We start from the raw sequence: 15,906 nt of genomic DNA on the forward strand, positions 1-15,906 counted from the left end.
GGGATTGTGGGAAAACCTTCATGTGACGTCAAACGTATTTTAGCTGCTACACTCTGACGTCAGGAGACCGCCGCCATCTTGGTATTGGGGAAACAAACTGATTTCTACCATCAAATGTATGCATTGAGCTCCGTTTTTATTACATTCTTGTTCATTTCATAACCATTTCATATCATTTGTTTAGAAAATATTGAGGCCAACATGGCATTTCACTATTTCGAAAGCCTTTCTGGTGATTCTAAAAGTGCATGTTTCCCCCAAGCCATAGACATGCACTTAGACAGAAAGTTAAACAGACAGGAAGTTCACTTCGAGATTATTATTCAATGCTATTGTAACCAAGAGGCTTAGGGCATATAACAGACAGACACAGCAATTATACTTAATATAATTATCTTTATTGAATGCTATGTTAAAAGAAAGAGTAAGTTGAATTTCATACAAAATTATCACCATGTATAAATACGCAAAGAGAGACAGACTGAATTCACATACACCCTAACCTGAAGTAGCCAAACAGTGACCACCTATTGACAAGGACCACCACCTGTCATGACACAGAAATTACGATGAATATCAAAGCATTACATGCTGGCTGTTGCACACTACGAGACAAACATTTATTAACACACCGGTCATACAAACGGACGAGAGAGAGAGCTAGACTTACACTCAAACTGAATGAACGAAACACCCGGCGCCGCACACACACAGCACACACCCAGGCCACAATGGTACGTCTAGTTCCCCAGCCTGAGGGAAATCAGGACAGGTCGTCTGTATTACTATTTATCCTAAACCAACAAATATTGTCCGCAATACACAGAATACGTTAATTGATGGAAATAATTATGAATCTGAGCCAAATAGCTTCCTGCATTCAGCAAATGCCTCACACAGGGTGTGAGTGAATGAATGAACACTTTATGAACAGATTGGGTACAATACAGTACGGCTCACTCAATACACACAATTGTTAACACTTGGATGCCACTGGTGAACATGGTCAAAACATGGTTGAATGCCAGCACCCACTTCAATGATAGCGTTTTGAACGCATAATCTATGTCTTAAATTATGGCTATGTGTCTAATCTGGCCGTCGCTTATCAATGACTTGTTTGCAGTCATTGTCTAAACGGATTTTATTTTATTTTTTAATCGGTTCATTTCCGTTTCATACCATTTTGAAAAACCCTCGTTTTCTTGAAAGTTTCAGGAAAATATAAAGATTCTGTGATAAACGGCATTTACTGGAATATTCTGGAATAAAAAAAGTCATTTTTCTGCCTATTTATGAATCGTTTTCAAATAAACGCTCGGCTAGATTATCGATAGTATATGTGTACTTATGCACGCTAGAGAAGCGGGCTGAAAAATCTATTCTCTCATTTCCTGATCAGCGCACACACACACACGCTGATATCTGTGAAAACAGATCCGATTATCCTACTGGTAAAATAGATTCCTTACCTCAGATCAGATGCTCTCCAAAAAGATTATTCCAATTCCTGATCGCCATTCCAAATATCGATCGCGTTTATTGATTCAGCGCTGGGTACTGGAAATACCGATTCCACGCTGTTCTGAGGGTCGGCGAAGACTTGGATCTCTCTGGATGGCTTGCTGGATAAGTAAAATGTGGCATAATTGCGAAACGTGTTTAGTCCCTTGTTTGAGCCGAATCTGGGTTTCACATGATTTGTGGAGCTCCCTCTGGTGTTGTGATCGTGGTACTATTCACTGACCTTTGGGAAGTATTTTGACATGTACATGGGTACCTTGGTCGTGTAGTGTAGTGTATCTTGTAGACCAGGCTCATTGCAAGTTGCTGTACTCTGTCGTCTACTCTAAGCCATCCTAGGTTGGCAAAGTGGGCAGGGGTGAGGTGGGTTCTAGGAGTCAGGTCAAGCAGTAGTCTGACTAGTTTGTTTTGAGATGTTTGTCATTTGGTTTTTAGTGCCTTTGAGGTGCTTTGGTACCATGAGGTGCAAGCATAGTCGTAGTACCCTTGAATGAGTGTGGTAGTGAAAGACTAGTGAAAGACTAAAGACTAAGACTAAAATGCTCAACTGACTAAACGAAAAATAAATGAAGATGACTAAATATGATGACGAAAAAGGAGCACTTGACATATGACTAAGACTAAAACTAAAATGAAAATAGCTGCCAAAATTAACACTGCACGTATGTATATATTTTCTCCCACCCACCCCCTCCTAATGTACAGTCTCCTCCCCATCATATGTATATATTTTCTGTTAGGATCTCTGGGTAACAGTACTGTATTTGCATATCGTATATGTCACAAATGTAACAGTACTATATACCTGTATGTCCCTGTCATAAATGTCATGTATGTTGTGTATGTCATAAATGTCACTATGAATTGAAAATGGGGGACCCTGATGTAAACAAGACAAACGTCTTTCTCTGGTCTGCATCCCCTTAACACTTTGATTGCCTAAGGCTAGATTCATGATATACCATCCGTTGCCATCTCTATTTAACATGGAGAAGTTCCCCTTCTTTGCAGGGCTATAACTTTTTAAATTCTATTGCTAGATTGCCATTATTAGGGCCCATTCAAGGTCCTATTTGTATTGTTCATGGTGTAGCAACGTTAAACTTTTTCATTCACATATTCATACTAAAATATGATCTAAAGTATAAGTATGTTTTCATCTCTTTCTGCAGCTTTCTCCAGAACGTGATTTATAGCCCCAAATGCATTATATTGATGATGAAATACAGTTTGATAGCAATCAGCGCGATATAAAAAATTACAACTGGAAGTACTTCTGGAAGTTACTACACGTCATCTGATGTTGACCGGATGGGCGAGGGGGCGTTTATAATTCCGTGGGCAGCGTTATACCATTCATCTAATGTGGGACATATGTTCATCAGATCAGTTAGTATCGAACACGGAAATATTACACGCTAAAACTCACCCCAGTCTCTGCGGGCCGTTGGGCGATCAGCGTGGGGTAGACAGTTTTCCATTATGGGATGTAAAAATACCCGGTCCATTTCCAGGTTGTATAATGGTATATACGTCCAAATCATGTTGTTTATCGAGTTATTGGCAACGGATCGCTATGTATTGTGTCAAGATGGAGTCGCGGGAGCTATAGAGAGTGGCCGGAAGTAATATGGGTGATCAGCACTTCAGCCACATCACTTCCTGTTTGGCGCTTCTGCCGATCGGCCACCAGATGGCGCTCTTGAACCGCTAGAGGATTGAGAGGAGCTCTGAACTGTGTGTGAAGGCTGCGGATGGAAAATATGATTCCGATCACAGATTTTTGAAATATTGATATCAAAGACGAGTTACGGCGTCTTCGGCAACTTGAGCATGGCGGGGAAGGACGCCTAAACTCGTCCTTTGGCAACTAAAGTGTTAACAATTGTGTGTATTGAGTCGTACTGTATTGTACCCATTCTGCAATCTGTTAATAAAGTTTTCATTCATTCATTCATTCATCATTCATTCATGGGTAATTCTACTTTTACTTAAGTAAAGGAACTGTGTACTTTTTCCACCACTGCTAATTACTGTAAACAGTATCAGCCCACTGTGACAAACTAGACCCCTGTTGATGAAATTACCTGGTGAAATTTATTTCAGATGTTTTTTCTTTTATAAACATCTATAACAACATTACTCAATTTCTTGGCTTCTTTTGTCCAGTGTTCACATAGAAGAGAATATAATAGAATATAAAAAAATAGAAGAATATAATTTGTATTGTCTCATCAATACATTGTTTTTGGATATTTGTAAGATTTTGTGCAAAATACTTCAGCATTATTTCCTGGTGAAGTGCTCCTTTAATAACGGTTATTGTCACAGGCCAGTGGCCTTGTATAATGACATGTCTGGACAAGCAGACCTTTTAATCACCAATAATCTGATATCCTATAAGAGGATTCCACTCCCAGATGGATGTCAGATAGCGGTGTTGTTTCGAATGAAAATTACACCTTCTAATAGTGGTTGTTGGTTAAATCAATATGTCAGTCAGTTGTTGCCCTATTTATTGTAGCTTTAAAATATATTATGTATGAGGGTTTCATACAGCAAAACAGTAGTTTATGTCTTAGAGTGCTTGACTCACATATGCCTGTGAAACTCACAACACCTGCCCCTCAAACAGGACGTACAGTATACTAATGGCTTAAAGCCTTTATCCTCTTTTATCTACTCCCTCTTGTTCTCTTTGGGGTCTTAAGAATTACAAGATAAAATACAAATAATCATGATTATAAGATTTGTACATTTCTTTCCAATTAAACAAAAGCCAGATGGTATTTTGATTTACATTTCAAATGAAATGATTGTGATCACTTGGCTTTCTGTTTTTGCTCAAAGAGTATAAGAACATAAAGTCTGAAGTGGTATTTTCTAATAACCTTCCAGTATGACTTCCTCCATCTGTAATCTATGGGGATTATAAATAGATGAATGACCAAAGGCCTGAAAAAAATATCTACGCAAAGTACAATGTTGTTTTCTTGTCTTGTTTGTATATGTTCCATTTTTTGTCCTATCCTGCATTTTAGATTACTGAGGAAACCTGCCTCTGACTTCAGTTCCTCACTTTGCATATCCTCAAAAGTGATGTAGTATGGGTATATCCTGTGTTGTTTTCCTTGCACTGCACTTGTGGTTTTTAACTTAAATAAAGCTAACCCAACTCTCAATTGGTTGTTTTATTCAGTCTCTAAAACAAACAGTAACCACACACACTCATGGAAACCCTATCAACACTACCGGTAATCCACAACATGCATTACAGATTCATGAATGCAAGAGATGAGTTTGTTCAGCCCGGGAGCTCGGCAGGGGATAATGGTATTTAGATGTTCTATAAGCACACAGATCCTCTCAGTCAGCAACATTAATGGGGCAGTGAGGCATCCTGCACGCCCTCCTCCATGCTTATGCAAAGGGGTATTAGGAGATAGTAATGCAGGCAGATCCGAGTGGGCTGTCTGCTGTGTAGCCTTGGGCATCGACATGGGGAGCACCAAAATGGTCCAGAACTTGTGGAACAGGAGACAGAGTCTCTTCCCCAACTACAAAGTCGCAGAGTCAGAAACCAGGAGACCTTCTGAGGACAGCATCCTTCCTTTTGTCAAGGACTGCTGCATCAAGGATTGGAATTCCATGCAGGATTTGAGCAGGGACATCTATGACATTTACACTGCATATGAAGAAGATGATGATGACGATGACATTGCTTTATACCCCACTTCAAAGCCGCTTTCCCCCTCCAAAAGAAATTATATGATCAACGTCAATGTTGGAGGGAAGTCCTACAAGATCGCCTACAGGATGGCTGCCAAGTACCCTAAAACCAGGATAGGGCGGCTGGCCACCTACACGGATCACAACAAGAAGCTGGACCTTTGTGATGACTACAATGTGACAAACAAAGAGTTCTTCTTCGACAGGGACCCAGATGTCTTCCACAGTATCTTCAACTTCTACCGGACCGGTGTGCTTTATATCAAGGACGAGTTGTGCCCCCGCAACTACCTGGAAGAGATCAACTACTGGGGCGTGAGGATCAAGAACACCCACCGCTGCTGCCGCATCTCCTTCGAAGAGCGGCAGGACGAGATCAACGAGCAGCTGAAGATCCAGCGGGAGCTGGAGGCCGAGGTGGAGGTCGAGGAGAACGAGGAGCTCTTCCAGGACATGTATTTGGGTAACGTGCGCAGGATCATCTGGAACCTGATGGAGAAGCCGTTCTCCTCGGTCATGGCCAAGGGGGTGGCGGTGGCCTCCAGCCTGTTCGTCACCATCTCCCTGGTGGCGATGACTCTCAACACGGTGGAAGACATGCAGTATAAGACCCACTCGGGTGACCTCAGTGGCAAGTCCCACTGTGAACACGTGGAGTCCATGTGCATCGCCTTCTTCGCCATGGAGTATACACTACGCCTGGCGTCCACGCCCGACACGAGGGCCTTTGTCAGGAGCATGCTTAACACAGTAGACCTGATCGCTATCTTGCCTCAGTATGTGCAGGCTATCCTGGAGTTCTTTGATAACCAGGAGAACTACGCGAAGCACGAGGCGGACATGCAGGCCGTGGGGCGTGTTGGGAAACTGGGCCAGGTGCTGCGCATCATGAGGCTGATGCGTATCTTTCGTATCTTGAAGCTGGCTCGCCATTCGACAGGACTGCGGGCGTTTGGTTTCACCCTGCGTCAATGTTACCAGCAGGTGGGCTGCCTCTTCCTCTTCATCGCCATGGGGATTTTCAGTTTCTCTGCCATGGTTTACACGGTGGAGCATGACATGCCGCAAACCAACTTCACCAGTATTCCTCATGCGTGGTGGTGGGCAGCTGTAAGTAACCTACACCATGTCATTATTTTATTTTTAAAATACCTATTTTCTAATGTTATAGAACATTTGTACTGATGATTGAGAATAATATAATGCTACATTTATTATGTAATTGTATTATTATTATTATTATTATTATTATTATTATTATTATTATTATTATTATTATTATTATTAATTATTATTATTATTATTATTATTATTATTATTATTATTATTATTATTATTATTATTATTATTATTATTATTATTATTATTATTATTATTATTATTATTATTATTATTATTATTATTATTATTATTATTATTATTATTATTATTATTATTATTATCAGAATACTTTATATAGCTACTATCTAAATATATATCAATATATATCTACTGTACTATAATCAGGGTTCCTTAATTCTGCCATGACATATAGTGCAATGTTTATCAGAAGTGTAAAAACCAGGCTGGGATGTGGACCCAAGTGCAGACAGGAGACGGGCAGAGGCAGGGTTGAAGATGATCAAAAGTAAAACAGCAAGCGGAAGGGGAGGAGAATGCCGACTGAAATGGTCAACGAATGGGAGGTTTATACATGCAGTCATTCTAGGGTCAAGTGTGCAAAGAGTTGGGGGGCAACAGCCCCAGCCATTTTCTTCTTATCTTGGGTGCCATAATGCCCTTTTTTGTTTGCGATATTGAAATAGAATTTTGCACTAGATATCGCTGGCATAAATCTTCCTGGCTGAAAGGTGCCCTAAAAGACATCTGCAATATGTAATTTAACAAAAAGAAAGTTGAAATGAAGAAAACATTTATAAATTTACTAAAATAACCTTCTAAATGTCTTCTACTATCATGCATTTTCCCACTAAATAATCGTCCTTGCCTATACTACTACCTACTATACTAATATGTCTCTACTATATGCACTCAACACTGCAGCACCCAAGTTTCAACACTGTTTGATGAACATCGTTACTCAGCTGAAAGAGTTGTACCCTTCCTGCTGACTTGTCGTACAGAACTTGTAAGTCGCTTTGGATAAAAGCATCAGCTAAATGACTAAATGTAAAATGTAAATGTAAATGTAAACGTAAATGTAAATAAGATAAGATATTCCTTTATTGATCCCCATGGGGAAATGTGGGGGTCATAGCAGCGTGGGGGAGGAGAGGTACAGGTATGGGCAGGGTAGTAATAGAAAGACATACTGTAAATATAGGCAATACAATTAGATCTGAATATAGAAATATGAGAAAAATAAACAGTGTAAACAAAGGTGCAAATCAGTTATATACGTTACAATGAATATTGGCAATAAAGAATTTTAATCTGAATGAATACAGTATACACAAGGTGCAGTAAACACAAGGTACCCTAACTGGCATGATTTATGTCATGTTGTAATCCGTGCAGGTTTTGGTGGTTAAGAGTCACACTTATAGTGGGCAGAGGCAAATCTTTCCTGTGACAAAATGGCAACCAATGTAATCAGAAAAATTCAACCAACGAACAAGATTCTTGTACCAGATCTCCTCTCTGGTAAACAAGAATACCCTGAAGACTCTAACAGGAGAACTCATCCAAGGGTACTACGGCTTGCACCTCATGGTACCAAAGCACCTCAAAAGCCCTAAAAACAAGACTACAAACATCACAAAACAAACTGATCAGCCTACTGCTTGACCTTACTCCTAAAACCAACCTCACCCCTGCCCATTTTGACAACCTAGGATGGCTTAGAGTAGACGACAGAGTACAGCAACTTGCAATGGGCCTGGTCTACAAGATACACTACACCACTAAGATACCCATGTAAATGTCGAAATACTTCCCAAAGGTCAGTGAATTCCACGACCACAACACCAGAGGGAGTTCCACAAGTCATGTTCAACCCAGATTCGGCTCAAACAAGGGACTAAACACGTTTTGCAAATATGCCACAACAATGTGGAACGCCCTACGCACAGCCGTAAAATAATGTGAATCCATACCCTCCTTCAAAACCGCTCTCAAAGAGCACCTACGGGAGGCTGAAATTCGAAACTGGCCCCGGTAAATGTCCAAACCAGCCCCCTACCCACCCACCCAACCCCCTCCAATGTACAGTTTCTTCCCCCTCGAATGTATATATGTATATATTTTCTTTTAGGATCTCTGTCTTTCAAACAGTACTGTATATTTGTACATCTTGTATGTCATAAATGTCTGGATGTAACAGTACTGTATATATTTGTATGTTGTGTATGTCATAAATGTTACGATGAATTGAAAATGGGGGACCCTGATGTAAACAAGACGAAAGTCTTTCACTGGTCTAGCATCCCCTTAACAATTGTGTGTATTGAGCCTTACTGTATTGTACCCATTCTGCAATCTGTTAATAAAGTTTTCAATCAATCAATCAATCAGACATTCCTAATAGTTCTTGAGTCTGCAGCCATTAGTTCTCCAGCAGTTGGCAGCAGTCCATGCCCACGGTTGTGGAGCCTGATGGCTGCTGGCACGAAGGACTGGCTGAGCTGGTTAGTGGACTGTCGGGCGGGGGGGGGGGTATGAGTCTATGGCTGAACATGCTCCTATCTTGGTTAACTCCTCATATAGAGGGGCGTCATTTCTAAACCTAGCCGCATTTCTGGCAGACGCTCTCTGATTGGCACTGACTGACGCTCTCTGATTGGCCACTGACGCGTTTGCCCAATCGCGCGACGAGCTGTGTCTTTGCCCATTTCCACGTCAAACAGCCTGCAAACTACCTGGCGTTCTATCGCCATGCTCTAAGACAAACTCTAACCTTAACCAACTTCGAAAGAGTGCCTAAGCTTAACCAGTGTAGAAACAGGTGTCGGCCAATCAGAGAGCGTCTTGCCAGAAATGCGGCTAGGTTTAGAAATAACGCTAGAGAGGGAGGCGTCTATACTTTCCGTAGCCGCATTTCTGCAGGACGCTCTCTGATTGGCCGACGTCAGTTTCTACACTGGTTAGGCTTAGGCACTCTTTCGAAGTAGGTTAAGATTAGAGTTTGTCTTAGAGCGTGACGGCAAGTTCTTTCGACGGTTAAGCTTAGGCACTCTTTCGAAGTTGGTTAAGGTTAGAGTTTGTCTTAGAGCATGGCGATAGAACGCCAGGTAGTTTGCAGGCTGTTCGACGCGGAAATGGGCAAAGACACAGCTCGTCACGCGATTGGGCAAACATGTCAGTGGCCAATCAGAGAGCGTCAGTCAGTGGCCAATCAGAGAGCGTCCTGGAGAAATGCGGCTACGGAAAGTATAGACGAGGGTGGGAGGGGTCCTCCAGGATAGCGGCCATCTTCCTTCTCATCCTCCTCTCTGCCACCACCTCTAGTTTGACCAGCTCGACTCCCACCATGGAGCTAGCCTTTCTCACCAGCTTGTCCAGTTTGTTGGTGTCCCTTGAGTTGATGTAGGCCTAGTATCAACATAGTATTTTAGTATTCAAATGTTAGTATTATTATGGTACATGCCTGTCCGTCTCTACTTACACTCTTAATGTAATTTTGAGATAAGACAAGCTCAATCTAAATAAAAGATTAAGCTTAATAGTATTGGACCAATCATTTTTTTCTCCATTCAAAATATCTCACACTAGTTCTTGTGGGAATCTCATTTTCACATTAGCCAGTGACTCATTCTGTCTCATTCATGTTCATGATGAATTGAAAATGAGGGACCCTGATGTAAACAAGACGAAAATCTTTCTCTGGTCTGCATCCCCTTAACAACTGTGTGTATTGAGCCGTACTGTATTGTACCCATTCTGCAATCTGTTAATAAAAATGTCAATCGGGCGGCTGGGTGGCGCAGCGGACATTGCACTCGTCACCAACGCAAGAGACACCGGGTTCGAATCCGGCTGTCGGCGTTGCCTCCGGCTTCGGCCGGCCGTCATACTAACTCAATTGGCAGAGTTAGCGGGTGGAAGTCGATGGGTGGTAATCTGGACGTTGTGGACAGCGACTCCTACAGGTCGGTTGGGGGACGCCTGCACAGCAGAGACAGGAAATGGCAGGGGTAGTGTGAGCCTCCCACACGTTACACCTCGCCAATGAGAGTCCGCGCTGGCAGGTGAAAAGATGTGACAGGCTGCCTCCTCGTGTATCAGAGGGGACACGTGATGCAAGGCTTCTATCCTCCCTACAACCGGCCAGTGGGGGACATATGCGAGCAACGTTCAAGACAGGGGAGGGGAGAATTGGCACACCGAAATTTGGATGGGAGAATTATAGAAAAAGAGGAGAAAAAGTGGATAAAAAATATATATAATTTCAATCAATCAATCAATCAATCAATCAGAAACTCAATGTGTTCCCCTGCAGGTCAGTATATCCACAGTGGGTTACGGAGACATCTACCCGGAGACAATCCTGGGTCGCATCTTCGCTTTCATCTGTATCTCTTTTGGAATCATCCTCAATGGCCTGCCCATATCCATCCTCTTCAACAAGTTCTCTGACTACTACGCCAAACTCAAGGCCAATGAGTACACAGCTTACATGCAGCAACGAGGGAAGGTGAAGTTCGCCAAGAGGACGGCAAGAAACCTCAAGCTTTGCTGTTGTGGAGCCAGTAGTTCTCACAACCAATGATCTCTTATCTGCTTTGTGAGACATATAATATTTTATAGGACAGCAATGTACTTTGATTTCTCCAGTAGAACTGCTTGTTCTCTCAAGAGAAAGAAATAATGGAAAAACACACCTCACTAACTTGACCAATGGAATAAATTTGTGACATTTCTAATGTATTGTTCAATTTCATTGTTTTCTATTACTTTGTACCTTTATTGTCAATGATATCCTTTTATATTGAATGATGTATATTTTTAATGAGCAAGAAATACAGTTTGACATAACAGGACTCCGACTACAATTGTAATTGTAGCCTAAATAAAATCCAACCCAAATCCAAATGAAAATGATTTACTCTTCTAAGAAGAAGAGATATTGCCAACACCCCTCAGGCTGGGCAAGGGTTTTATAACCCAACTGGGAAATTCTGTAATTTCAGTGTATTAATTATTCTAATTCACTCTGATTAGCATTTATGTCCAACTTCCCAGACTCACATATTATTTCAGCAGGTATAGAGTATGAGCTTTCCGACTGCACGTTAGCGCCTGATATTCATGGATTCAGAGCTTGTGGAGAAAAACACAAAATGCTGTTGCTGCTGTATCTTTACCTTTTTTTGCTGCCTGTTTTTCTATGAACAATAAAATGCCTATATACTCTGAATAAATACTGCTCTGCTTATAAAAAGCATTGTCATCCTTGATTGAACACAATTTCATACGCTGGGTGAGAGCATGGCTGGGAACGACATGTGGGCCTGTATGGATTCATCATGATTCTTAAATACCTCCATGCAGTGATGGAATTAGTACACAGTTCCTTTACTTAAGTAAAAGTAGAAATAGCTAGATAAAATATTACTGTTTTATTAATTAATAAATATTAATAAAGTAAAGGTCCTCCATTCAAAATTATACTTAAATAAAAATGGAGAAGTATTTGATATTGAATGTACTTAAGTATCAAAAGTAAAAGTAATACATGTATGATGTATTCCAGTGCTTGTGTTCAACCCTCAAACCATTGACCTCTAAAAATTATGTTAAAGTGGTATGTAGTTATGCTGCCTTTGATTACATCCTCTTGAGGTTTGCAGGCTTATATTTTTGCCATGTTTTCTATGCTAAATCATTTCTCTCCCCACCGTATGTATATTTCTCTCCCACCCACCCACCCCCTCCTAATGTACAGTCTCCTCCCCATCATATGTATATACTCTCTGTCAGGATCTATGGGTAACAGTACTGTATATATGCATATCATATATGTCACAAATGTAACAGTACTATTGTAACTGAGGGGTACAATTCCCTGACTGTATTGATAAGTATGGTATCATTAAACCACTACCGCTTTATGTACTTTAATTACTGGCCATACAGTACACGATATATGAATATGATGAACACTTCCCACAATGAAATCGGTTCCAAACAAAGGTATAATCAAGTATTTAATGGAGCAAAAGGTACATAGGATACTTTACATTATTCTTTGTATGCACTTGTAAGGCAAAGGAATATGCGTAGGCAAATCAATAATGAATGTCCATTCTCTGGTTACGCAGGAGGTAATTATACAACCTGAATCTTAGGGAATTATATCTATGGTACACTAGTAATATAGCGGGAGATACTGGAAGGGGTTCCCCCTGGTTGTAAGCCAGCAGGGTAGAAGATCTGTCGGTAGTAGAACGTCTGGTCAACGATGACTAGGGAGACTCCAGGTACAGGAGCCGGTGCAGTAGCCTCTTGATCCACAGACGAATACAGCTTGGTTCTCTTGTAGACTGTAGCTCCACAGTGAAGAAAGCTAGTCGGCCTCAGTCTCTCTGAGGCGCCGACTCGACTTGACTCCTCGCGGGGTAAATCCAACACGTGCAGGCGTCGGCGATTATCCGCTCCATAAATCACAGGACCAAAGCAAATATATTCCAGCCGCAAAGGGCTATGTAGTCATCGGGTAGATTAATCCAGTGTACATGTCCATACGGTTCTCGTCTAGGTCTCCTCGGGTGAAAGCGCCATGTGGTCAGCCCAGCCTGGATAAGCGTCGGAGATGCTGGTCACTGTAGAACTTTAACCGCACGATACACTATACACAAATAGACTATTAATGACTTAATAGAAATATGTCGCACTCGACGGTATAGCGCCAAACTCTGACAATTCAGTTATTAATTCGCACGCAGTCTCAATGCTCTATTCTGGGGCCAAACAGGCCATACTTCACCGCACGTTGTATCATGGGTGAGGCTTCAACTTATCGGTAACTTACTAAGGCTAAGAAGGCAAGAGGGTAAGGGGCTTCTATATTCACCTGCGCCGTATTTATACGCACGGTGAACAAACTAGTTCCAATCTCATTTCTGTCGCGTATCCCTGGGCAAGGCCGGGCATGTCCAGACATGTCTTGACGGTGACTTTGAACCTGACTCCGGAGGCCGGTCCCTGGCGCCGGTGGACCGCTGTCCAATAGGAGAATGGAATATTATGGTCTGGGCTAAAGGGATATTCCGTGTATATGTACAAGGAATATACAGGGGATATCAAACGATATACAAATACTATGCAATATATATCAATAAATAAATATATATATTCGGTTTAATCTGATCCTTTGTAACAGCCGCCCCCTAATTAGTCCCACCTAATTAGCTAAGCAGAGACAGATTAACCGCACTGTCCACTACTCAATGTCTGTTGTGAGGGGTCTGTCAGTTCACAAAGTCATGGGGTCATGGTCGTCATCGATGGTATCGGGGAGCCTTGGCAGTTCTATTAGCCTCGCCACGGGTCGGGTGTAGATCCGCCCTTGGACGAGCACTTCGGCTGCTCGGACCTTTCCGTCGGCACCGGTGATCACTTTGCTTACGCGGCCGGCCGGCCACATAGCTCGGGGTAGTGACTGGTCGATAATCATGACGACTGTTCCTTCTGTCAAATTGTCTCTCTCTTTCACCCATTTCTGGCGGGTCTGTAGAGACGGTAGATAGTGGAGTAGGAAGCTGTTCCAAAACTTGTCAGCCAATACTTGACTGTACCTCCACATTCTTCGGCCGTTCGCTTCTTCAGGCCTGTACATTGTCTGTGGTAGCGCGGGGTCCAGCCGCCCCATCAAGAGTGTGTTGGGGGTGACTGGGTCGACATCTGCTACATCACTTGAGACGTAACCGAGGGGCTTTGAGTTCAATACTCCCTCGATCTCCGTGAGGACTGTCATTAGGACTTCTTCCGCCACGGTCTGGGCCCCAAGCACGGCGTACAGGGCTGTCTTTATTGAACGTACTTCTCGTTCCCAAGTTCCACCGAAGTGAGGTGCGTTCGGGGGATTAAACTGGAAGTCAATCTGGTATGGAGCGAGGTGGGTCTTAAGTTCTGGGCCCATAGCTTGGAAGCTCTCTCTCAGCTCTCTTTCTCCGCCTTTGAAGTTTGTCCCGTGATCAGACAACAATATAGACGGTTTACCTTTCCGCGATGTGAATCTTCGGAAGGCCATAAGGAATGAGTCTGTGCTCATGGTTGGAAGGAGTTCTATATGCATCGCTCGGGTGGTCATGCATTTGAATACAATACCCCACCGCTTCTCGGTTCCTCTTCCTTTCTTTATATACAGCGGGCCGAAACAGTCCATACCGGTGGAGTGAAAAGGCTTGTCGCCGAGTCGGAGGCGACAGGTAGGTAGGTCAGCCATCCGGGGTATACTGGGCTGCGCTCGCCACTTACGACAGTCTAGACAGGTTCGCTGGAAGCGCCGCACTGCTTCTCTCCCTTGCAGTATCCAATAACGACGTCTGATCTCCGCGAAGACTCTCTCTGCCCCGGCGTGATGCACATCCTCGTCGTATTTCTTTATGATCAGCTCTGTGACCTTGTGTCGGGTACTTGACGTCATCCGGTAAGTCTGGAGCTCTCCGCAGACGACCACCCACTCTGATGAGACCATGGGCGTCGCTCTCGGGGGCTAGGTGGAGCAGTCTGCTGTCTGATGGGACGGGCTTTGCTCCCTGTAGACAGTCTACCTCATCGGGGAACGAGTCTCTCTGGGCTCGTTGTAGTAGAAGAAGTTCCGCTTCTTCGTAGTCAGCTGCAGTAATGTCAGTAGTGAGCTGAACCTCTGGGTGGTGCCACAGGAATGTCTTTAGCTGCGCACTCTCTAGGGTGAGGCAATCGTCTATGTCGGGGTCTGTGGAGACGAGTGTGTTCAATCCACAGAACATAGATTTCTTGTTTTCTGCCTCCTCTTTACTCGCTTCCCGTGGGGTGGGTGTAGGCCACTCTTCTTCCGGGAGCTTGAGGAACTCTGGCCCGTCACTGTATAGGTTGTGACGGGTGAGGTCATCCAGGGACATTCCCCGGGTGATGACGTCCGCTGGGTTGTGTTTTGTGTCCACATACCTCCAGCTTGCTACTTCTGTTAAATCTTGAATCTCTGTGACTCTGACTCCCACGAAGACCTTGTATCTGCACGAATCAGACCGGATCCATGTGAGTACTGTCGTGGAGTCTGACCACAAGATTGTTCTTTGCACCGGAATGGTGAGTTCACGTTGGATTAACGTGGCGAGTTGCGCTCCTGCTAGGGCTGCGCAGAGCTCTAGACGCGGGATAGATTGTTGCTTTCGTGGGGCTATTCTTGAGCGGGCCAGGATGAAAGCAGTATGTATTTCTCCTCCCTCCTCTCGGGCACGCAAGTAGGCCACCGAACCGTAGGCTACTTCGGAGGCGTCGCTGAAGACGTGCAGGTCCATCTGGCACGTCTCCGGCCTCACTGTGGGTGGGAAGTAGCTGCGGCGTATGTTAACACCTGGGAGTGAGCTGAGTTCCGTCTCCCACTCTCTCCATGTGGATGCAAGGTGTTCGGGTATGGGGTCGTCCCAGCCCTGGTCCTTGTCCCATAACGCTCTTACAATCATCTTTGCCCTGGTGGTGTAAGGTAGAATACATCCCAACGGGTCATAT

At 43.3% G+C, this 15,906-nt stretch overlaps 1 protein-coding gene across 1 annotated transcript; it reads left to right on the forward strand.

The window, feature by feature from the left end:
• Positions 1–5,022: 5,022 nt before the first annotated feature.
• Positions 5,023–10,960, forward strand: LOC311223336 (potassium voltage-gated channel subfamily V member 2-like; the record flags this gene model as incomplete). Its single annotated transcript, XM_084308128.1, has 2 exons — positions 5,023–6,363; positions 10,691–10,960. The coding sequence occupies 2 exons, from the start codon at positions 5,023–5,025 to the stop codon at positions 10,958–10,960; spliced, it is 1,611 nt and encodes a 536-aa protein (XP_084164254.1).
• Between the last annotated feature and the right edge of the window lie 4,946 nt (positions 10,961–15,906).

The sequence above is a fragment of the Notolepis coatsorum genome (assembly GCF_963971535.1).
Source record: "Notolepis coatsorum genome assembly, chromosome: 2".
Lineage (NCBI taxonomy): Eukaryota > Metazoa > Chordata > Actinopteri > Aulopiformes > Paralepididae > Notolepis > Notolepis coatsorum.